Raw genomic sequence first — 17,620 nt, forward strand, 5'->3', positions numbered from 1 at the left:
CACACTCGGATAGACTCCTTCAGAACCGTACAAACTCAGTCAGAACCAGCGAGACTGAGTCAAGCCCAGAATGTGCTCTTCATGGAAGCCATTACCTACCATTCTTCTCTACTGACCTCAGACCGCTGCTGGCTACGTTTTTAGAAGCACTATCAGGGTAGACAGTTCTATAAACAGTTGGGTCAATGTTTTGATAGTAAAGTGTCGAACTGCTAATGCAGGTAGCACTTCAGTATGGCGTGCACCACATAGACGGCACTACCAGATCCTAGTGTTACAGGATCCCTGTTGCGTAACTTTTAAGAGTCACCCTTGGCACATTAAAGGGAGTGTGAGGGATGAACACCCTGTCTCTCACACACACACACACTCACACACACACAAGTCCCTTTCAAGACAACACTTTTCTGCAGGGTAAAGGGTACTTTTCTTTTTGTGTATTATTTATTATCTGCCAATTATGCTAGGATCCACTCCAAATCTGTGTGTGTGTGTGTGTGTGTGTGTGTGTGTGTGTGTGTAATTGTGTGTGTGACTGGGAGATGGTGTTCTCCAGTTCTCTAAAAGCTCTCGGCCCGGAGAGCCTCAACGGCAGGAGAGAGGAGTCAATCTGGCGTCAGTGTTTCCAAACCACCTGGTCTTCCAGGGGGAGGGGAGACCATGCCAGCTCTGCACTGATCTTCTTCTCTGCTCCGTTGGCACGGTTCTTCTTCTGTGGTCTCTGGAGCCCCCCCCCCCTTCCCCGCCCATCCTTACACTACATGGCGATTAGGCAGGGTAGCTTCTACTGGTGCCATGACATCATAGATGTCTAGCGGACTAAACGCTTCTTAATGCTTCTTAAATGACTGGGAGTTTCTAGGTTCAGGTTCTGCGTTAAAGATGCGACGGTTCCCCTTTAGAAAAAGTTGTTTTTCTGAGAGACAGTCGATGTGTTTGCCATCATGATCGTTACTGACACGTCCTTGTACCTACTTAATAACGGATGTTTTCTCTCTCTCTCCACTCTTTTTTTCTCCATTCTTAAAATCTTGAGAAATCTTTTTTTCATTTTTTTTCCGCATTGTAATAATGTCTTTGCCCAGAACGACCTGCGTTATACTGTGCATATGACAAACAACATCTTGTAAATAAAGCAAAATCTCTGACGTGACTCTCCTTCCTCTTCCTCCTCTCCTCTTCCTCCTCTCCTTCCTCTTCCTCTCCCTCCTCCTCTCCCTCCTCCTCCTCCTCCTCTTCTTCCTCCTGTGCTCAGACGCGGCGGCTGACGAAGGTGGAGCGTCAGCGCTTCAGCGAGGAGGTGGAGATGCTGAAGGGGCTGCAGCACCCCAACATCGTCCGCTTCTACGACTCCTGGAAGTCCACGGTCAAAGGTCACAAGTGCATCCTCCTGGTCACCGAGCTCATGACCTCGGGAACGCTCAAGACGTACGTGCGCCTGTCGTCGTCCCCACCCCCCTCCCCCCCGGTCAGCTCGTTTCCATAGCGCCACCAAAGCTAGACGCCGGATTGTGAGGCCACGGCGAGTCGAGGGCATCTCCGTGAAGCCGATCTCTGTTCGAGGGCGGGGAGAGCTAATTGTTAGCAGAGCTGGAGGAAAGTGTGACCTCAGATCACAGGCCTCTCAGAGCCTGAGTGGTTGCCTCAGGCCCAGCACAACCCCACTGTTTTCCAATCATCCCATGTTGACTCGGTTTATCTTATCGACCAGCCGCCTCTTAAAACCAGGGGCTCTAGATTAGGATTAAAGCAGGGGAAAACCCCACAAGCTCATTTGTGATTATCAAAGAGCAAATCCTAGAAGGCCACGTTGCCATGGTGACCCCCCCCCCCCCCCCTAACCTGCTGCAGGTATCTGAAGAGGTTTAAGGAGATGAAACTGAAGTTGCTTCAGCGCTGGAGTCACCAGATCCTGAAAGGCCTCCACTTCCTGCACACCAGGGCCCCGCCCATCATCCACCGCGACCTGAAGTGCGACAACATCTTCATCACCGGCCCCACCGGCTCCGTCAAGATCGGAGACCTGGGATTGGCCACGCTGAAGAGCGCCTCCTTTGCCAAGAGCGTCATAGGTGAGTCTCTCTCTGTTGACCCTCTCTCTGCTGGCCTTTACCTATAAGTCTTCCTCCCGCTCTCTCTCTTTACCTTCATCTCCCTCCCTCCCTCTTCCTGTCTCCCTCCCTCTTCCTGTCTCCCTCCCTGTCTCCCTCCCTCTTCCTGTCTCCCTCCCTCTTCTTGTCTCCCTCCCTCCCTCTTCCTGTCTCCCTCCCTCTTCCTGTCTCCCTCCCTCCCTCTTCCCGTCTCCCTCCCTCCCTCTTCCTGTCTCCCTCCCTCCCTCTTCCTGTCTCCCTCCCTCTTCCTGTCTCTCTCCCTCCCTGTCTCCCTCCCTCCCTCTTCCTGTCTCCCCCTTCCTCTCTCTCTCCAGAGGAGATGGGCTATTCTGGGCAGATTCTCACTCTCCCAGGAAAACACACATAGATGTTTGTATGTACACACACGCACGTATGCCGTCTTTGACCTTGGACGGGTCTGACCATAAATAGAGGGGTTAGGGCAGGTCCTAGCGACTGCTTTAGTCTGACCTCTTTGTGTTGGGGCGCTCCCGTGAGCGTGTTTGTTTGTTTACTAGTCTCTTGATCTGTTTATATTTACACCACCACTCCGCATGATAGATAAGCTAATCTCCCCTAGTGACGTCAGAGCCCATGGTTCGCCTGTTCTAAACAATCTCTCTGGCATCGTTGGCTTTGGCCTGTGGGCTTCACTGACTCGTTTGGTAAGGCAACATTGCGCGGAGCTTTTAATCAGCCTTGTTCTCACGTTTTAAACTCCAATAAATATCTCTTCTGTCAGTCATCTCCATACAACCAGCGCTTTATAAAGTATGGGAACAATCTAACATTTTTAATGGACTCATAAACGAGGCGCAAGCCTGCCAAACTCTCCAGTCTTGTAAAACGAAAAGCTTTCCGTAGCAGTACAGTGTTTACAGTAGCTACATACTCCGCAGAAATCAAATTAAGTTGACTGTGAATCAGAGCGCAGCAGTCAAGAGAGGTCGTCTTCACAGCATCTCGTCTCGAGGTCGTCTGCCGTTGTGCCGTGTGTAAAGTGTGTAAAGGATCTGCCGCTCTGTTTGTCCCCTCAGGTACTCCAGAGTTCATGGCTCCAGAGATGTACGAGGAGAGGTACGACGAGGCGGTGGACGTCTACGCCTTCGGCATGTGCATCCTGGAGATGTGCACCTCCGAGTACCCCTACTCCGAGTGCCAGAACGCCGCCCAGATCTACCGCAAGGTCACCGGCGTGAGTACACCCTCGTCGGTCCGGCCCTCTCCAACCCCGGGTTCGCCCGCAGCGCGTCCGCGCCGCTCGCTAGCTAGCGAGATGCAAGTGGCCCGAGAGTCCTTGTCTCGCCTCTCTCCGGCCCCTCTGTTTCACCTGCCTTCCTTTGGTCTCTCCCTTACCCTCTGGTTTTCTCAATTTGTGTGTCGATCTGTCTCTCTCTCTCACTCTCTTTCTCCCCCCCCTTTCTCTCTCTGTCTCTCATTGTCTTATCTCGCCATCTCTTGTGCTAAATAGCTTGCCACTCGGAGCTAATGCGACACAAATGTGACCTCGTTCGTTTTCCTGAAAGGAGCATTGTGTGGGTTTCTCCTTCTCATCTGCATCCGCACCCCCCTCTCCTCTCTTCTCCTCCCTCTCCTCTCTTCTCCTCTCATCTCCTCTCTTCTCCTCTCCTCTCCTCCCCTCTCCTCTCTTCTCCTCTCTTTTCCTCTCCTCTTCTCCTCTCTTCTCCTCTCCTCTCTTTTCCTCTCTTCTCCTCTCCTCTCTTCTCCTCTCTTCTCTTCTCCTCTCCTCTCTTTTCCTCTCTTCTCCTCTCCTCTCTTTTCCTCTCTTCTCCTCTCCTCTCTTCTCCTCTCTTTTCCTCTCCTCTCTTCTCCTCTCTTCTCCTCTCTTCTCCTCTCCTCTCTTTTCCTCTCTTCTCCTCTCCTCTCTTCTCCTCTCTTCTCCTCTCCTCTCCTCTCTTCTCCTCTCTTCTCCTCTCCTCTCTTTTCCTCTCTTCTCCTCTCCTCTCTTCTCCTCTCTTCTCCTCTCCTCTCTTTTCCTCTCTTCTCCTCTCCTCTCTTCTCCTCTCTTTTCCTCTCCTCTCTTCTCCTCTCTTTTCCTCTCCTCTCCTCTCCTCCCCTCTCCTCTCCTCTTTCCCCTTCTCCTGGTTTATCGGGGGGAGGGTTATCTACTGCCCAGTGTCATGTCATTCTGACATCTGGCGCCTTCATCCTTCCTCCCCATTTACTCCCTATTTCTCTCTCTCTCTCAAAAATACAGTTCTGGAACATTTTCTCTAATGTCCACTAAGCTCTGCCTTGATTGTGAACTATTGAAACCAGAATCAGTCTGTTCTCTGTTCTGGGATGAAGTCAGTGTTGTTAAATACAAGATTTCCTCAAGCTAATTTAACCAATCAAGCTCATTCTTAGAGGCCTGGTGTCAACTAAAGGAAATGTGTTTCTTGTAATGTTATTGACAGGAGTTCATGGGCACACAAACACAATTCTCAGTCCAGTTACAGTGCTTCAGTTTCCTCAGCAGCCTTAATAGCTCAGTTAATTGTTTCATTATTATGTTTACGTCATACGTCAAATAAACATTAACTCTGTACTTCACCCGACTTCAGCCGAAACGATTGATTCTCTCAAAAACTTCCATGACAATTCCCATGAGGTTTTCTGTTCCAAAACCCCAGATGGCATAAGCCATCTGACCAGCCAGCCAGCCTGCCAACCAACCAGCCAGCCAGCTAACCAGCCAGCCAGCTAACCAGCCAGCCAGCTAACCAGCCAGCCAGCCAGCTAACCAGCCAGTCAGCTAGCCAGCCAGCCAGCTAACCAGCCAGCCAGCTAACCAGCCAGTCAGCTAGAAAGCCAGCCAGCTGAGCAGCATCTTTTTTCAGCAGCACATGCTCAAGGCTGGTCATGATATGAGCCTGCTAGCTCATCAGACAGATCCAGGCTGCAGAGCCTGCTAGCTCATCAGACAGATCCAGGCTGCAGAGCCTGCTAGCTCATCAGACAGATCCAGGCTGCAGAGCCTGCTAGCTCATCAGACAGATCCAGGCTGCAGAGCCTGCTAGCCCATCAGACAGATCCAGGCTGCAGAGCCTGCTAGCTCATCAGACAGATCCAGGCTGCAGAGCCTGCTAGCTCATCAGACAGATCCAGGCTGCAGAGCCTGCTAGCTCATCAGACAGATCCAGGCTGCAGAGCCTGCTAGCTCATCAGACAGATCCAGTCAGAACTCCCCGCCACGCTGACCCCTAAAGGCTGACAGTGTCGAGCCCGGTCTGTCTCTGGGGATCATGTTATGGCCCTGTGTTTGTGAACGCTGTGTTCCCTGTCTCGGAGATGCGGAAGAGCGCGAGCAGGGCTGTCTGTCTTGTTGACCTAACGAGGACGGACGAGGCTTATCTTCCGACAGCTCACGTCCTGATTTGCAGTGGCCTTCACTGCGTGTGTGTGTGTGGGTGTGTGTGTGTGTTCCTGCCGGCCTGCATGAGTGCGTTTCAACCTGTGTGTTGTCATAACTGCGCTGACGGGTAGTCTTCAGGATAGGTCAGACAGCGAAGTGGCTATGTGTGACGCATGTGCTGACACATGACAACTGACTTAGTGGCTGTCACTTGAAGAGATACTAGGCTGTAGGTTATCAGTTATCCTACTGCCTCCTGCTGTTATCAGTTATCCTACTAGACCAGAGAGGCCTACTTTGTAGGCCTACCAGGTAAGGGAGATGTCGCAGATTAACCAATTAAAGTGCTACTCTAGTCCTCCTCCCACACCTTTGGCAATGTGGCATGTGTGGGTGTATGGTGTGTGTGTGTGTGGTCTGTTTGTGCAGATACGAACACGCCTTATCCCTCAGTGTGTCTGTGTGTCTCTGTGTGTGTGTGTCTGTGTGTGTCTGTGTGTGTGTGTGTGTGGTCTGTTTGTGCAGACACGAACACGCCTTATCCCTCAGTGTCTCTGTGTGTGTGTGTGTGTGTGTCTCTCTGTGTGTGTGTGTGTGGTCTGTTTGTGCAGACACGAACACGCCTTATCCTTCAGTGTGTCTGTGTGTGTGTGTGTCTCTCTGTGTGGGGTCTGTTTGTGCAGACACGAACACGCCTTATCCCTCTGTGTGTGTGTGTGTGGTGTCTGAGTGTGTGCGTGTGTCAGCACGCGCCTCCGCTTCTCCGCACATGCAGAGTGTGGGCGTTGTCATGACGCCAGAGCGTTGGCGCGCAGAGGTCAATTCCGTGGCCCCTTGAAACCGAGAGAACGCTCCAGGCACACTGGAGTCAGTCATCGCGGTTCTGCCCGGGAACACCTACACCCCACAGCGCAAACCTCCGAGAGCAGAGACGGCAGCTTGGAGTGGGACCTGCAGAGGCCCTCAGGGTGGAGGAGAGGGTGCCCACGCACCCTATCAGCTGACCAGAGAGAACCGGCAGCGCGGTAGAACAGTCGAAGGACGAGGGTGTGTTCTCGAACAGTGCGGCTCTTGTGTCGTGGTCTGACTCTGCTCTGCGGGGCTGGGGGGGCCGAGGACACAGTCACTGCTCTGGGGAGGGGGGGGGGAGCGTCACGGCTCTTAGAACGTTAGCGCCGCGTACCGGAAGCTAACAAAAAGACTATAAAGCATCTCTTGTTTCCCAGGGTCAGCTAATACACGGCTGTGGGAGTGCTTTAACAGGGCATTAAGTCAGCTTTAATGAGGCGTTCGACTCAGGGTTGTAATTGTGGAGTGAAGCAGGGACAAGGATGAGATTTTCCTCAGGTGCCGTGAGACTGGCAGGCCCCAAACAGCTGCTTACTGAACACACCGGGTAAGTGGAGGGAAACATCTCTACGAGACACGGCCTGACTTCTGGGGTCCAGCACTTAGGAGGAAACCTCTCCCCCATCAGAGCACATGAGGACCTTTTCCTGGTAGCTAGTCATCTCGTCAGACGAGCCTCTCATCGTCATTTGAGCGGAGAACAACCCGTCACTAAGTGGCTCTCCGCTCCAGAAGAAGAGCCAGTCCCAAGGAGGGTAGCTTGCCGTCTGACACTCAGAACGGCGGATACGGACAGCCACATCCGCCCACGTAGCCAATTAGACCTCATTCATGACTTCTACTGGGAAAGGGAAAGGGAAAATTACACTCGGTAATGGGATGACACCTCACAGGGAAGTCACACACACACACACACACGCACACATGCAGCAGCGGTTCATATAGAAAGGTCAGTGAGCACGGCTGAAAGAAGGCTGATAGTAAGAGCTTCATTATCACCCCTTTTCTGGAGAGTCAAAAAAAAAAAAAAAAAACGTACAAAAAAATACACGCCTCCCACCTTTCTCAGAACGGGCGGTTGCTGTGACAACGGGCTTATCCTACTTGGGCGCACACTGGCGCGCGCAGGCCAGGAGCCAGCGACATAAAGGAGAGCTCTGCCACACAAACAGTGTGTGTGTGTGTTTTTCCTGTGTGTGGTGTCACCACGATGCTGATGAGCAGCGCGTCAGAGCCCGTCAGAGCCCTTCAGAGCCCGTCAGAGCCCGTCAGAGCCCGTCAGAGCCCGTCAGAGCCCGTCAGAGCCCGTCAGAGCCCGTCAGAGCCCGTCAGAGCCCGCTGACTCACCCAGCCGCTCCGCTGACGTGGACCAGCCGAGAGATGAGGACCTCTCAGACTCTGACCCTGACTCCCTCCAGACTGAATCACACTGACACCGGCGTGCTTTAATCACACACACACACACACTTTAACCACACACACATACACACACACTAACCACCCACACACTTTAACCACACACACACTTTAACCACACACACACTTTAACCACACACACACTTTAACCACATACACACACACACACTTTAACCACACACACACTTTAGCCACACACACACTTTAACCACACACACACTTTAACCACATACACACACACACACACTTTAACCACACACACTTACTTTAACCACACACACACTTTAACCACACACACATACTTTAACCACACACACACTTTAACCACACACACATACTTTAACCACACACACACTTTAACCACACACACATACTTTAACCACACACACACTTTAACCACACACACATACACACACACTTTAACCACACACACACTTTAACCACACACACACTTTAACCACACACACACTTTAACCACATACACACACACACACACTTTAACCACACACACACTTTAACCACACACACATACACACACACACACACACACACTTACTTTAACCACACACACACTTTAACCACACACACATACTTTAACCACACACACACTTTAACCACACACACATACACACACACTTTAACCACACACACACTTTAACCACACACACATACACACACACTTTAACCACACACACACTTTAATCACACACACACACACACACACTTTAACCACACACACATACTTTAACCACACACACATGCAAAGCGTCTAGTGCACGTGTTCACGAGTGTGTGTGTGTGGTTGATAAATGCTACTAAAAGGTCCAGTCTCCCTGCGTGGAACCAGGATCTTTCCTCCAACTCCCAACCTCCCACCAGGGCTGCGTTTAGCTTCGGTCTCCGTGCTTGGCTCCCTCTCCTACCCCCCCCCCTCCGCCTCGGTCCCGTCCACACACACATCAATCACTGCAGGGCAATAAGGAACCCTGACGCACTTCCTGTGTGCTGTGCGTCCGTGCGTGTGTACACCATGATTATAGTGCTTCATCACCCTTATCCAGTGATATAGAGAGAACATGAATGAGAGAAAGAGGGAAGGGGTGGGGGGGGGTAGAGCAGTTTGGCTGTGCAGACGAGACTGTTAGTGCCTAAGTGGCGATCTCTGAAGGCTAAATTAGAAGGAGAGGGAGTGCATCATCGAGGCACAGCAGGGGGGTAATTGACATAACAGGGGCAGTCAGGGAGAGGTGATTGAATCAGGGTGCTCGTAGCACACATGTACACACGCCCTACAGATGACATCCCGGTCAGGCGTCACCTTTCTCCTCTCCTGGAATCAACAATGTTCCCGACGCAGCCTGGTGTACCTCCCCGCACGACCTGCCGTCGTGTGCGTTTCATAAGAATAAATAATCAAATGTACGCATTCCATTGGGGGGTCGCTTTTCAAAACACTCAAGGACATCTTAGATGAAAAGGGCCTATATAGGCGAGTTAAAAAACGGGTTATAAATAGCTCTATAATCAGGGGACAGATCAAACAGACGTTAACCATACTGTATAACCCAGTTACAAGTAAAAACTAGATATAAAGTCTAAAAACAAGATTATCACACTAGGTTAGTTTTTTTTTTTTTTTTTTGGTGCGGTGTAGAAGTCTATCATCTCCGGCTCCTGTGCTGGCAACCGTGCAGCTGCGACGACCTGCGTACATCCTCCTTCATCCCAGTCCTGCTGATCGCACACGGATCTAGACGGGACACGGAAATATCAAGGCTTGTCAATGACGGGGCTTTTAGTATGTTTGTTTGTTTGTTTGTTTGTTTTTCTGAGGCGTGCTGCAGGTGTTGGAACACATCAGCCAGCGACTGATGTCCCTTCACCTAGAACATTGGCGTACCTGGAAAGTCCTGTGCTGCTGAGGGGAACAATTAGGTTGATGTGCCTGCTCTCAGCGGTGGGTGAACTGGCAAAGGACATCTCTCATTAAGAGAATGAGGGAAGGAGTTAGAGAGAGGGACAGGGGAGAGGAGAGAGTGGAGCGGGATCCATGCGATGAAGCCCGGTGAGAAGTGACCCATCGCCTTTCATCAGCCTCCGTGTTCTGATGGCTCTCGCCATTTCCAGACCCCAGGGGATGTGGTTTCGAGGCCATTATGGTGGCCCCACTAGGACAATAATCCTCTGTATCTCTTGGACTGATCTCTTCTTTATCGCTTTGTCTGGGTTGGTCTCCAAGGTAACCCCAAAAACGGATTTCACATTCACTGCGGTTTCTGTGACGAGGACAAAGTAGATATGGAAATATTTTGAAGGACCCCCTGCAGTCTTTGTGCGTGTGTGTTTGTGTGTTAGAGGTTGTGTGTTCGTGCATGTGTTAGAGGTTGTGCGTGGGTGTGTTTGTTTGATTGAGTGTTTGATGTGGGCGTTGTCTGATGTCAAAGTTGTGTTTTTATGTGTGTTGGAAGCTGTGTGTTTCGTGTGTGTGTGTGTGCGTGTGTGTGTGTGTGACCAAGGCAGTCAGTCAGTCCCCTGGGTAACCACCTCAGGGTTCTGTGTGGTCAGTTAATGGGGAGTGATGTTTCCCACCTACAAAACACAGAGCTACCTCTGTTCTGCAACCTCTAACCATCCCAGGACTATTATCCACTTGCGAAAGCTATGGATGGATCTGTGTGTGTGTGTGCTGTGACGTCGTCCTCTTCCTCCTTCTGAGAAGCCGTCCAGGGTGATTATCTGGTCTGGTAACAGTGCAGAGCACCAAACCACGGCCTCTTTTCCATAAACAAGCTCTTCACCCTTCACTTCGGCATGCGCTGTTGGCCGTATCCACGGCCGCAGGAATACTCGGGTCCGCTCTGAGCGGCCCACACGGTTCCAGTTGTTCCGTTTAGATTTATTGGTGCATAGTTCACAGCAGTTGTCAGCCGGCACTGGTTCTGTTCCTGTTCCACAGACCTGGTTCTGTTCCTGTTCCACAGACCTGGTTCTGTTCCTGTTCCACAGACCTGGTTCTGTTCCTGTTCCAGAGTTATCCCACAGAGTCTTTGAGGGGTTGTGTAACCCAACATGACTTCATACAGCACGTTAACAGGATGCTTTGACCAAAACAACTCGTTTGTCAACATGTCCTCTAAAACGAGCTTTGACGTGTGTGTGTGTGTGACCAAGCTTTTTCCCCTTGCTCATTACCCCCCACCTTGCAGATGTGTTCCGCTTGTTGAATATTGAATGAAGCAGATCCACCTCGCAGCTCTAAAGTTCTCCAGCGTCATCGCCACTCAACCATCCATGACAGTCTGTGCCAATGAGTGTGTGTGTGTGTCTGTCCCTGTGTGTGTGTGTCCGTGTGTGTGTGTGTTGGGGGCAGGGGTGTGTGTGTTCTCACATGTGTATTTTCTCATTCCTGCTAGGCACACATACACACACACTATTTATGGTCACCAATGAGAGTGACTCAGATTTTGTGCAGATGATGATGTGGTGCAGATGATCTTTGGTGGTTTGGACGGACATTACCACCCACACTGTTTTCTGTGTGTGTGTGTCTGTGTGTGCATGCGTGTGTGTGTGCGTGTGTGTGCGTGTGTGTAAGCTCACCAGACCTGGCTGGAACGCTGATACGCAGTTGATCTTACTCAGTTTGTCACAAGCCAGGCTGCCTCAGCTGTGCGCTTCAGACAGCACCTTACTTGATGTGTGATATCAGCTTACCTGCCCCTCAAGGCTGGTTATAGAGTTACCTCCTCTGCCTGCGTCCTGGAGAGCGGCACACAGCAGCACTCTGGGAGGGCCCTGGCCTGGGCTCGCACAAAGGCAGGAAGTTAGGAGGAGAAGCTACACGGCAGGAAACAGGAAGTCACTTATCAGTTCATGGCTGTGACCCCCCGAAGTGACATCCACTTGCTATTCAGACCTTCGGTGTGTGTTTGTGGGGGGTGGGGGGGGGGGGGGGGTGACAGCCGTCCACAGGTGCATACAGGAGTGTGTCTGACGCACAGTGGCACTGTTAGCTTGTAGCCCTGTGACTGAAGCAGTTTTCGAAGCGGGCCCAGTCGGCCTCCGCTGCTGCTAGTGGGGACGAAGGAAATTCATGACAGGTTTTTTTTTTATGGGATCTCTGATGCTTTCGGTTTTATCGTGAGAATTATTCTGGTCAATTCAGATGACGTCCATTTGACCTTTTATCCATCTGTTTAGCCATCCGTTTATTGTATTTTTTTAATCCAAAGTGACGTGCTAATACCTGGTGTAGTGAAGACGGCAGCGTAGTGTTTCTGGGCACCAGGGCGGTCTGCTAGCTGCCCAGCAGGGCTCAAGTTTCTCCCCTGCTGTCTGTCTGCATCAGTCCCCTCGCTTGCTCTGTTGTCACCGCTTCCCTGGGTCTGATGTCTGTCATCCGGCTCGTTGCTCCGGAGCGGCAGTGACAGGGTTGATTTCAGAATCAGAATCAGAATCAGAAAGGGATTTATTCGCCATGAAAGTTTGCACAGACAAGGAATTTGCTTTGGCAGGAAGGTGCATACAATAAACATATACCTAAAATTTAAATATGTGGACTAACTATACTAAGGGTACATAAACTAGCAGTACTAAGTGGGATAAATATAAGTTGCCGTAAATTACAATATAAAAATACAAAAATACAAATATTACAAAAAATACAAATGTACAAGATACCATGTTGTGGTGCAGTGCAAAAGCAGTGTGTTTTTACTAGCCAGGTCCGCCTCACTCCGCCTCACTCTCTCTACTCACCCTCTCAGGGCATGAAGATATTACTAACCAGGTCTCTCTCTCTCCTCATCCTCTCAGGGCATGAAGATATTACTAACCAGGTCTCTCTCTCTCCTCACCCTCTCAGGGCCTGAAGATATTACTAACCAGGTCTCTCTCTCTCCTCACCCTCTCAGGGCATGAAGATATTACTAACCAGGTCTCTCTCTCTCCTCACCCTCTTAGGGCATGAAGATATTACTAACCAGGTCTCTCTCTCTCCTCACCCTCTTAGGGCATGAAGATATTACTAACCAGGTCTCTCTCTCTCCTCACCCTCTTAGGGCATGAAGATATTACTAACCAGGTCTCTCTCTCTCCTCACCCTCTTAGGGCATGAAGATATTACTAACCAGGTCTCTCTCTCTCCTCACCCTCTCAGGGAATGAAGATATTACTAACCAGATCCCTCTCTCTCTCCTCACCCTCACAGGGCATGAAACCAGATAGCTTCTACAAAGTCAAAGTCCCTGAGCTAAAAGAGATCATCGAGGGATGCATCCGCATGAACAACACCGAGAGGTACAGTCACCTGCGAAGACTTTTATTTTGAAAAATCTCTGTGTGAGTGTGGGTTCTGTAAGGGGGGTAGGTCAAGGTTTGTCTTCTTAGAGAGCCAATGCAATGCCAGACAATGTCTTCACCAGGCCCACGCGTCGCACCCCCCCCACTCAAGCTCAAGAAAGTGACATGGGAACAAAAAAAGACTGACTGCATCACTCGTCACTGTTGAGCCACAGATGCAGTCTGCAGTGTGCTTGTGAGTTCAACAGCTTAACTGGCTCATGCAGCATCCCTGCCAGCATTGATCCGACTGGCTCGTCGCTAAAAATAACCGAGAAACGACTCCACACAAATGTTGCCGTGTTTCCAGGGCGACAGGACCAAAGGTTATTGATCGTGGTTGACGGCCCATCGTTAATGATGTCGGATTACACTTGCCTCAGCTAACCATAAACACACACACACACTCTTGTGGGGTAATCTATCTGTCTCTCCTGGCCTGTAAACTCTGGAGGTCCTGTTACCAGTGTACACCCCTTTAAGCCTCGCGTATATCCTGACCTCTCCCCACCCCCCTGTCATCCAGTATGGCCCCCCCACACACCTCACATCTGACTAAAGTAACCCTGTCATCCAGTATGCCCCCCCCACACACCTCACATCTGACTAAAGTAACCCTGTCATCCAGTATGCCCCCCCCCACACACCACACATCTGACTAAAGTAACCGACTCCACGCTTCAAGCAATGCGTCAAGGTTCATTCCCCCCTCCCCTCTCTTCTGGTCCCGCCCCTCCCCACTCTCGTCTTTCCTGGTCGCCCCCCCTCTCCTCTCTCACTTGGTCCCCTCCTCCCTCCCCCTCTCCTCTCTCACTTGGTCCCCTCCTTCCCCCCTCTCCTCTCTCACTTGGTCCCCTCCTCCCCCCCTCTCCTCTCCTCTCTCACTTGGTCCCCTCCTCCCCCCCTCTCCTCTCCTCTCTCACTTGGTCCCCTCCTCCCCCCCTCTCCTCTCCTCTCTCACTTGGTCCCCTTCTCCCCCCCTCTCCTCTCTCACTTGGTCCCCTCCTCCCCCCCTCTCCTCTCCTCTCTCACTTGGTCCCCTCCTCTCTCCGGCTCCCCCTCTCCACCCTCCCCCTCCCCCAGGTACACCATCCAGGACCTGCTGGAGCACACGTTCTTCCAGGAGAACAACGGCGTCCGCGTGGAGCTGGCCGAGGAGGACGACACGGTCAAGTCAGGCCTGAAGCTGTGGCTGCGCATGGACGACACCAAGAAGCTGCACGGGAAGTACAAGGACAACAACGCCATCGAGTTCCTGTTCGAGCTGTACAAGGACGTGCCCGAGGAGGTGGCCCAGGAGATGGTGAGGGGGCCGTTTCTGGGATACTCAAAGACTTCCTGGAGGAAGTCGTAGGATTACACTTACATTTACATTTACTCATTTAGCAGACGCTCTTATCCAGATCGACGTACAGTAAGTACAGGGACATTCCTCCGAGGAAAGTAGGGTGAAGTGCCTTGCCCAGGGACACAATGTCATTTTGTACAGCCAGGGAATCGAACCGGCAACCTTCTGATTAATAGCCCGACTCCCTAACCGCTCAGCCATCTGACCCCTAGTTTCCTAGTTTATTCACGGAGAAAAGGTTTGCAGCAGAGGTGGGATTGTGTTTCTCTGCCTGGTGGTCTTACCCACGCTGTGTACGCAGACACACATAAATGGAATCACATGGAATTAGGTTGGAGGTACAAAGGCATTCTATCTCTACGTTGATTAACTACTACCACTAACAGCTACATCCGTTTAGTCAGAGTCTATCAACACTGAATTCCAACAGCCTAAAAGACGGGTTCAAATGTCAAAGGTCTTTGCTTTCTCGGTTCAGGAACCTTAGACATATCACAGGGATCTGCATGTGGTCAAGTGCTCAAGTTTCCACCACGGGTGTTGGCCCTGGCCTTGTCAAATGAGAATGCAGCTGATCACCTAAGTACTTCTCTCCCCCTCTCCCCCTCTCCCAACTCTCCCCCTCTCCCCCTCTCCCAACTCTCCCCCCTCTCCCCCCTCTCCCCCTCTCCCCCTCTCCAGGTGGTGCTCGGCTTCGTCTGTGAGGCCGACTTCAAGCTGGTTGCCAAGGCGATCCGCGACCGGGTCACCGCCATCAAACGTCAGCGGGAGAAACATCGGCGCCTCGCCCAGGAGGCCCTGCGTTCCCGACAGGAAACCGTCATCGAGGAGGAGGAGCCTGAGCCAGCCCCCGCCCCCAAACCTCCCTTGGCCCCTCCCACGCAGTCCCCCAGCCCCGCCCAGCCTCGCACACAGACTCCTCCCACGCTGACTGTGTCGGGCCCCGCGGTGTGGGCCCTCGACGGCTCGATGGACTCGGGCCTCAACGCCAGCCTCGCGGCTGAGGCCGGGGAGCCGGACTCCCAGCAGAGGCAGCACTACAACATCCGCTCGGCCTCCAACAACTCCTCCGCCACCTGTGAGGAAAGAGCCCTGCACCACACGCAGCGAGTACAGGAGAGGGAGAGGGGAGGGGAGGGAGGGTTGAGGAGAGGAAGAGGACAGTAACAGTAGAGCAGAGGAGGGGAGGAACAGTGGATTAGAGGGAGAGGGAAGGAGGCCGAAATAGATTTCCCGTGTTCATTTCGCAAAGGAAATACCTGCACCGCTCTCGTCCGAGCGTAGCTCGTGGCGGCAGCTTAGTGTTTTAACCCCCCCTGTGATAGCACTCAGACAGCTGCTGATCAAAGTCTGAGGACGAGGCCCGCACACAGTGCACAGTATATAAACAGCTGATATGGTAGAACCAGACGTTGAACCTTAGCACTGATTGGACAGATAGCGGATTGAAACAAGCTCGGCCTGCATTCTCAGTGCACTGTAGTGCATACAGTCCTACACCTCTCAAGTCACACAGGTGTAACCATAAACATGTTGTGTACATGCATAGCTTGCATTCCCATGCCCTTTAAAGTAGTAGTGTGTGTGTGTGTGTGTGTGTGTGTGTGTGTGTGTGTGTGTGTAGCTTGTGGGGTGGGATCTGATAGCTGCAGCACTGCTGTCCTCATGTGAAGCCTAAGCAGACTAATCCCAGCTGTTTGTTGTGGTTACCGTGGTTACCCCTGAGAGTGGTCTGGGCCCACTGCCTGCTTGATCCTTCATCCTCCCCCTCTTAAGCCTGCCTCCCTCTCTCCCCCTTCCCCCCCCCCCTCCCCCACCCCTATCTGTGCTTGTTGCCATAACAGCGGACTGTGAGACAGACGGCTACCTGAGCTCCTCAGGTCTACAGGAGCCGGGAGAAGCCCCGCTCTTTCCCGGAAGCCACGCCCCCTCCGCCCTCCCTGCCGCCGTCCCACCCGTTCCGCCAACCGTTGAAGCGCCTCACATGGAAACTCCGCCCCCTGAGGCCCCGCCCACAGCGGCTCCACCAATCCCTGCTCTGCGCTTCCCCACGGTAGGGACCTCATAGGAGGGCAGGGGCATGAGGTCAGAGGAGGGAGGAGCTAAGAGCTTATCCATCTGCTAGCCAGAACGATGTTTAGCCAGGAACAGAAGGTAATCTAAATCCAGAATTTATTGAGAATCTGTACAGTTAAACTGTCAAACTCCAGGAAGTGACCTTCATAGTCACATGTCCCCAGTGATGCTATACCAGCATGACAGTGCTCTCCCTGCTGGAACAATCCAGTTGCACAGATTAATGAACCGAGTCAACAGCTTGGGGCCTGAGAGCCAGGTAACTAGGGTGACCAGGCCCCAGAGACCAACACAGCCCTACTCACTAGATCCATGGCTGGGTAAATTTAGCTGCCTACCTCAGCAGACTATTCTGATAGCAGCCCTGTGTCTGCTCCTCTCCCCCCCCTCAGAGCATCGCCGTGTCCCACAATGCCGAGCGGCTCCAGTCTGGATCTGCCAGTGGTTTCTCCTCGCCGGTTGACAGGTAACCCAGAAGTGGTGTGGTGGTGTAGCCCTGGATGAACCCAGAAGTGGTGTGGTGTAGCCCTGGATGAACCCAGAAGTGGTGTGGTGTAGCCCTGGATGAACCCAGAAGTGGTGTGGTGTGAATGCATTCCAATAGCTGCTGTACTGATACAGGAGGTCCATGCCTTTTAACCTTGGCCATGTAGCTGAGGAACATTGGAACATTTACACTTGAACTACCCATTTAAAACTCAAGAGGGAGGTGTGTGTGTGCGGGTGTGTGTTTGTGTGTGCGGGTGTGTGTGATGGGGGGGGGGGGGGGGGGGGGGTTGGGGGGGTTAGTGTATATAAAAGCTTTGATTTATAATGTCACTTGACTGCACTATAGTGCTCTACTGGAGGGTACTTCCCTTTCTGTATGACACATATACACACACACACACAAGTAACCTGTCCAACCCACACACACACACACACGTAACCTCTGCCACCCACCCACACACACACGTAACCTCTCCAACCCACCCACACACACACACACACACACACATACACACAAATAACCTCTCCCACCCACACACACACACAATCACCAATCACCCCATTTCCTGTGCGTAATTATACGGACAGTCAGGCAGTGCGTGTGTGTGCGTGTGTGTTTGAGCGTGTGTCACG

The 17,620-nt window shown here is 52.0% G+C and overlaps 1 protein-coding gene across 2 annotated transcripts in view; it reads left to right on the plus strand.

The window, feature by feature from the left end:
- Nucleotides 1-17,620, plus strand: part of wnk4b (WNK lysine deficient protein kinase 4b) — a 46,010-nt gene that overhangs the window by 18,702 nt on the left and 9,688 nt on the right. For both annotated transcript variants that reach the window (XM_067233588.1, XM_067233587.1), the window contains exons 2-9: nt 1,256-1,428; nt 1,852-2,072; nt 3,149-3,306; nt 12,944-13,032; nt 14,158-14,377; nt 15,104-15,500; nt 16,267-16,475; nt 16,891-16,964. In XM_067233588.1, coding sequence (XP_067089689.1) covers nt 1,256-1,428; nt 1,852-2,072; nt 3,149-3,306; nt 12,944-13,032; nt 14,158-14,377; nt 15,104-15,500; nt 16,267-16,475; nt 16,891-16,964 — 1,541 coding nt within the window. The remainder of the gene's footprint in view (nt 1-1,255; nt 1,429-1,851; nt 2,073-3,148; nt 3,307-12,943; nt 13,033-14,157; nt 14,378-15,103; nt 15,501-16,266; nt 16,476-16,890; nt 16,965-17,620) is intronic.

This window comes from Osmerus mordax, chromosome 3 (genome assembly GCF_038355195.1).
Source record: "Osmerus mordax isolate fOsmMor3 chromosome 3, fOsmMor3.pri, whole genome shotgun sequence".
Taxonomy (NCBI): Eukaryota; Metazoa; Chordata; class Actinopteri; order Osmeriformes; family Osmeridae; genus Osmerus; species Osmerus mordax.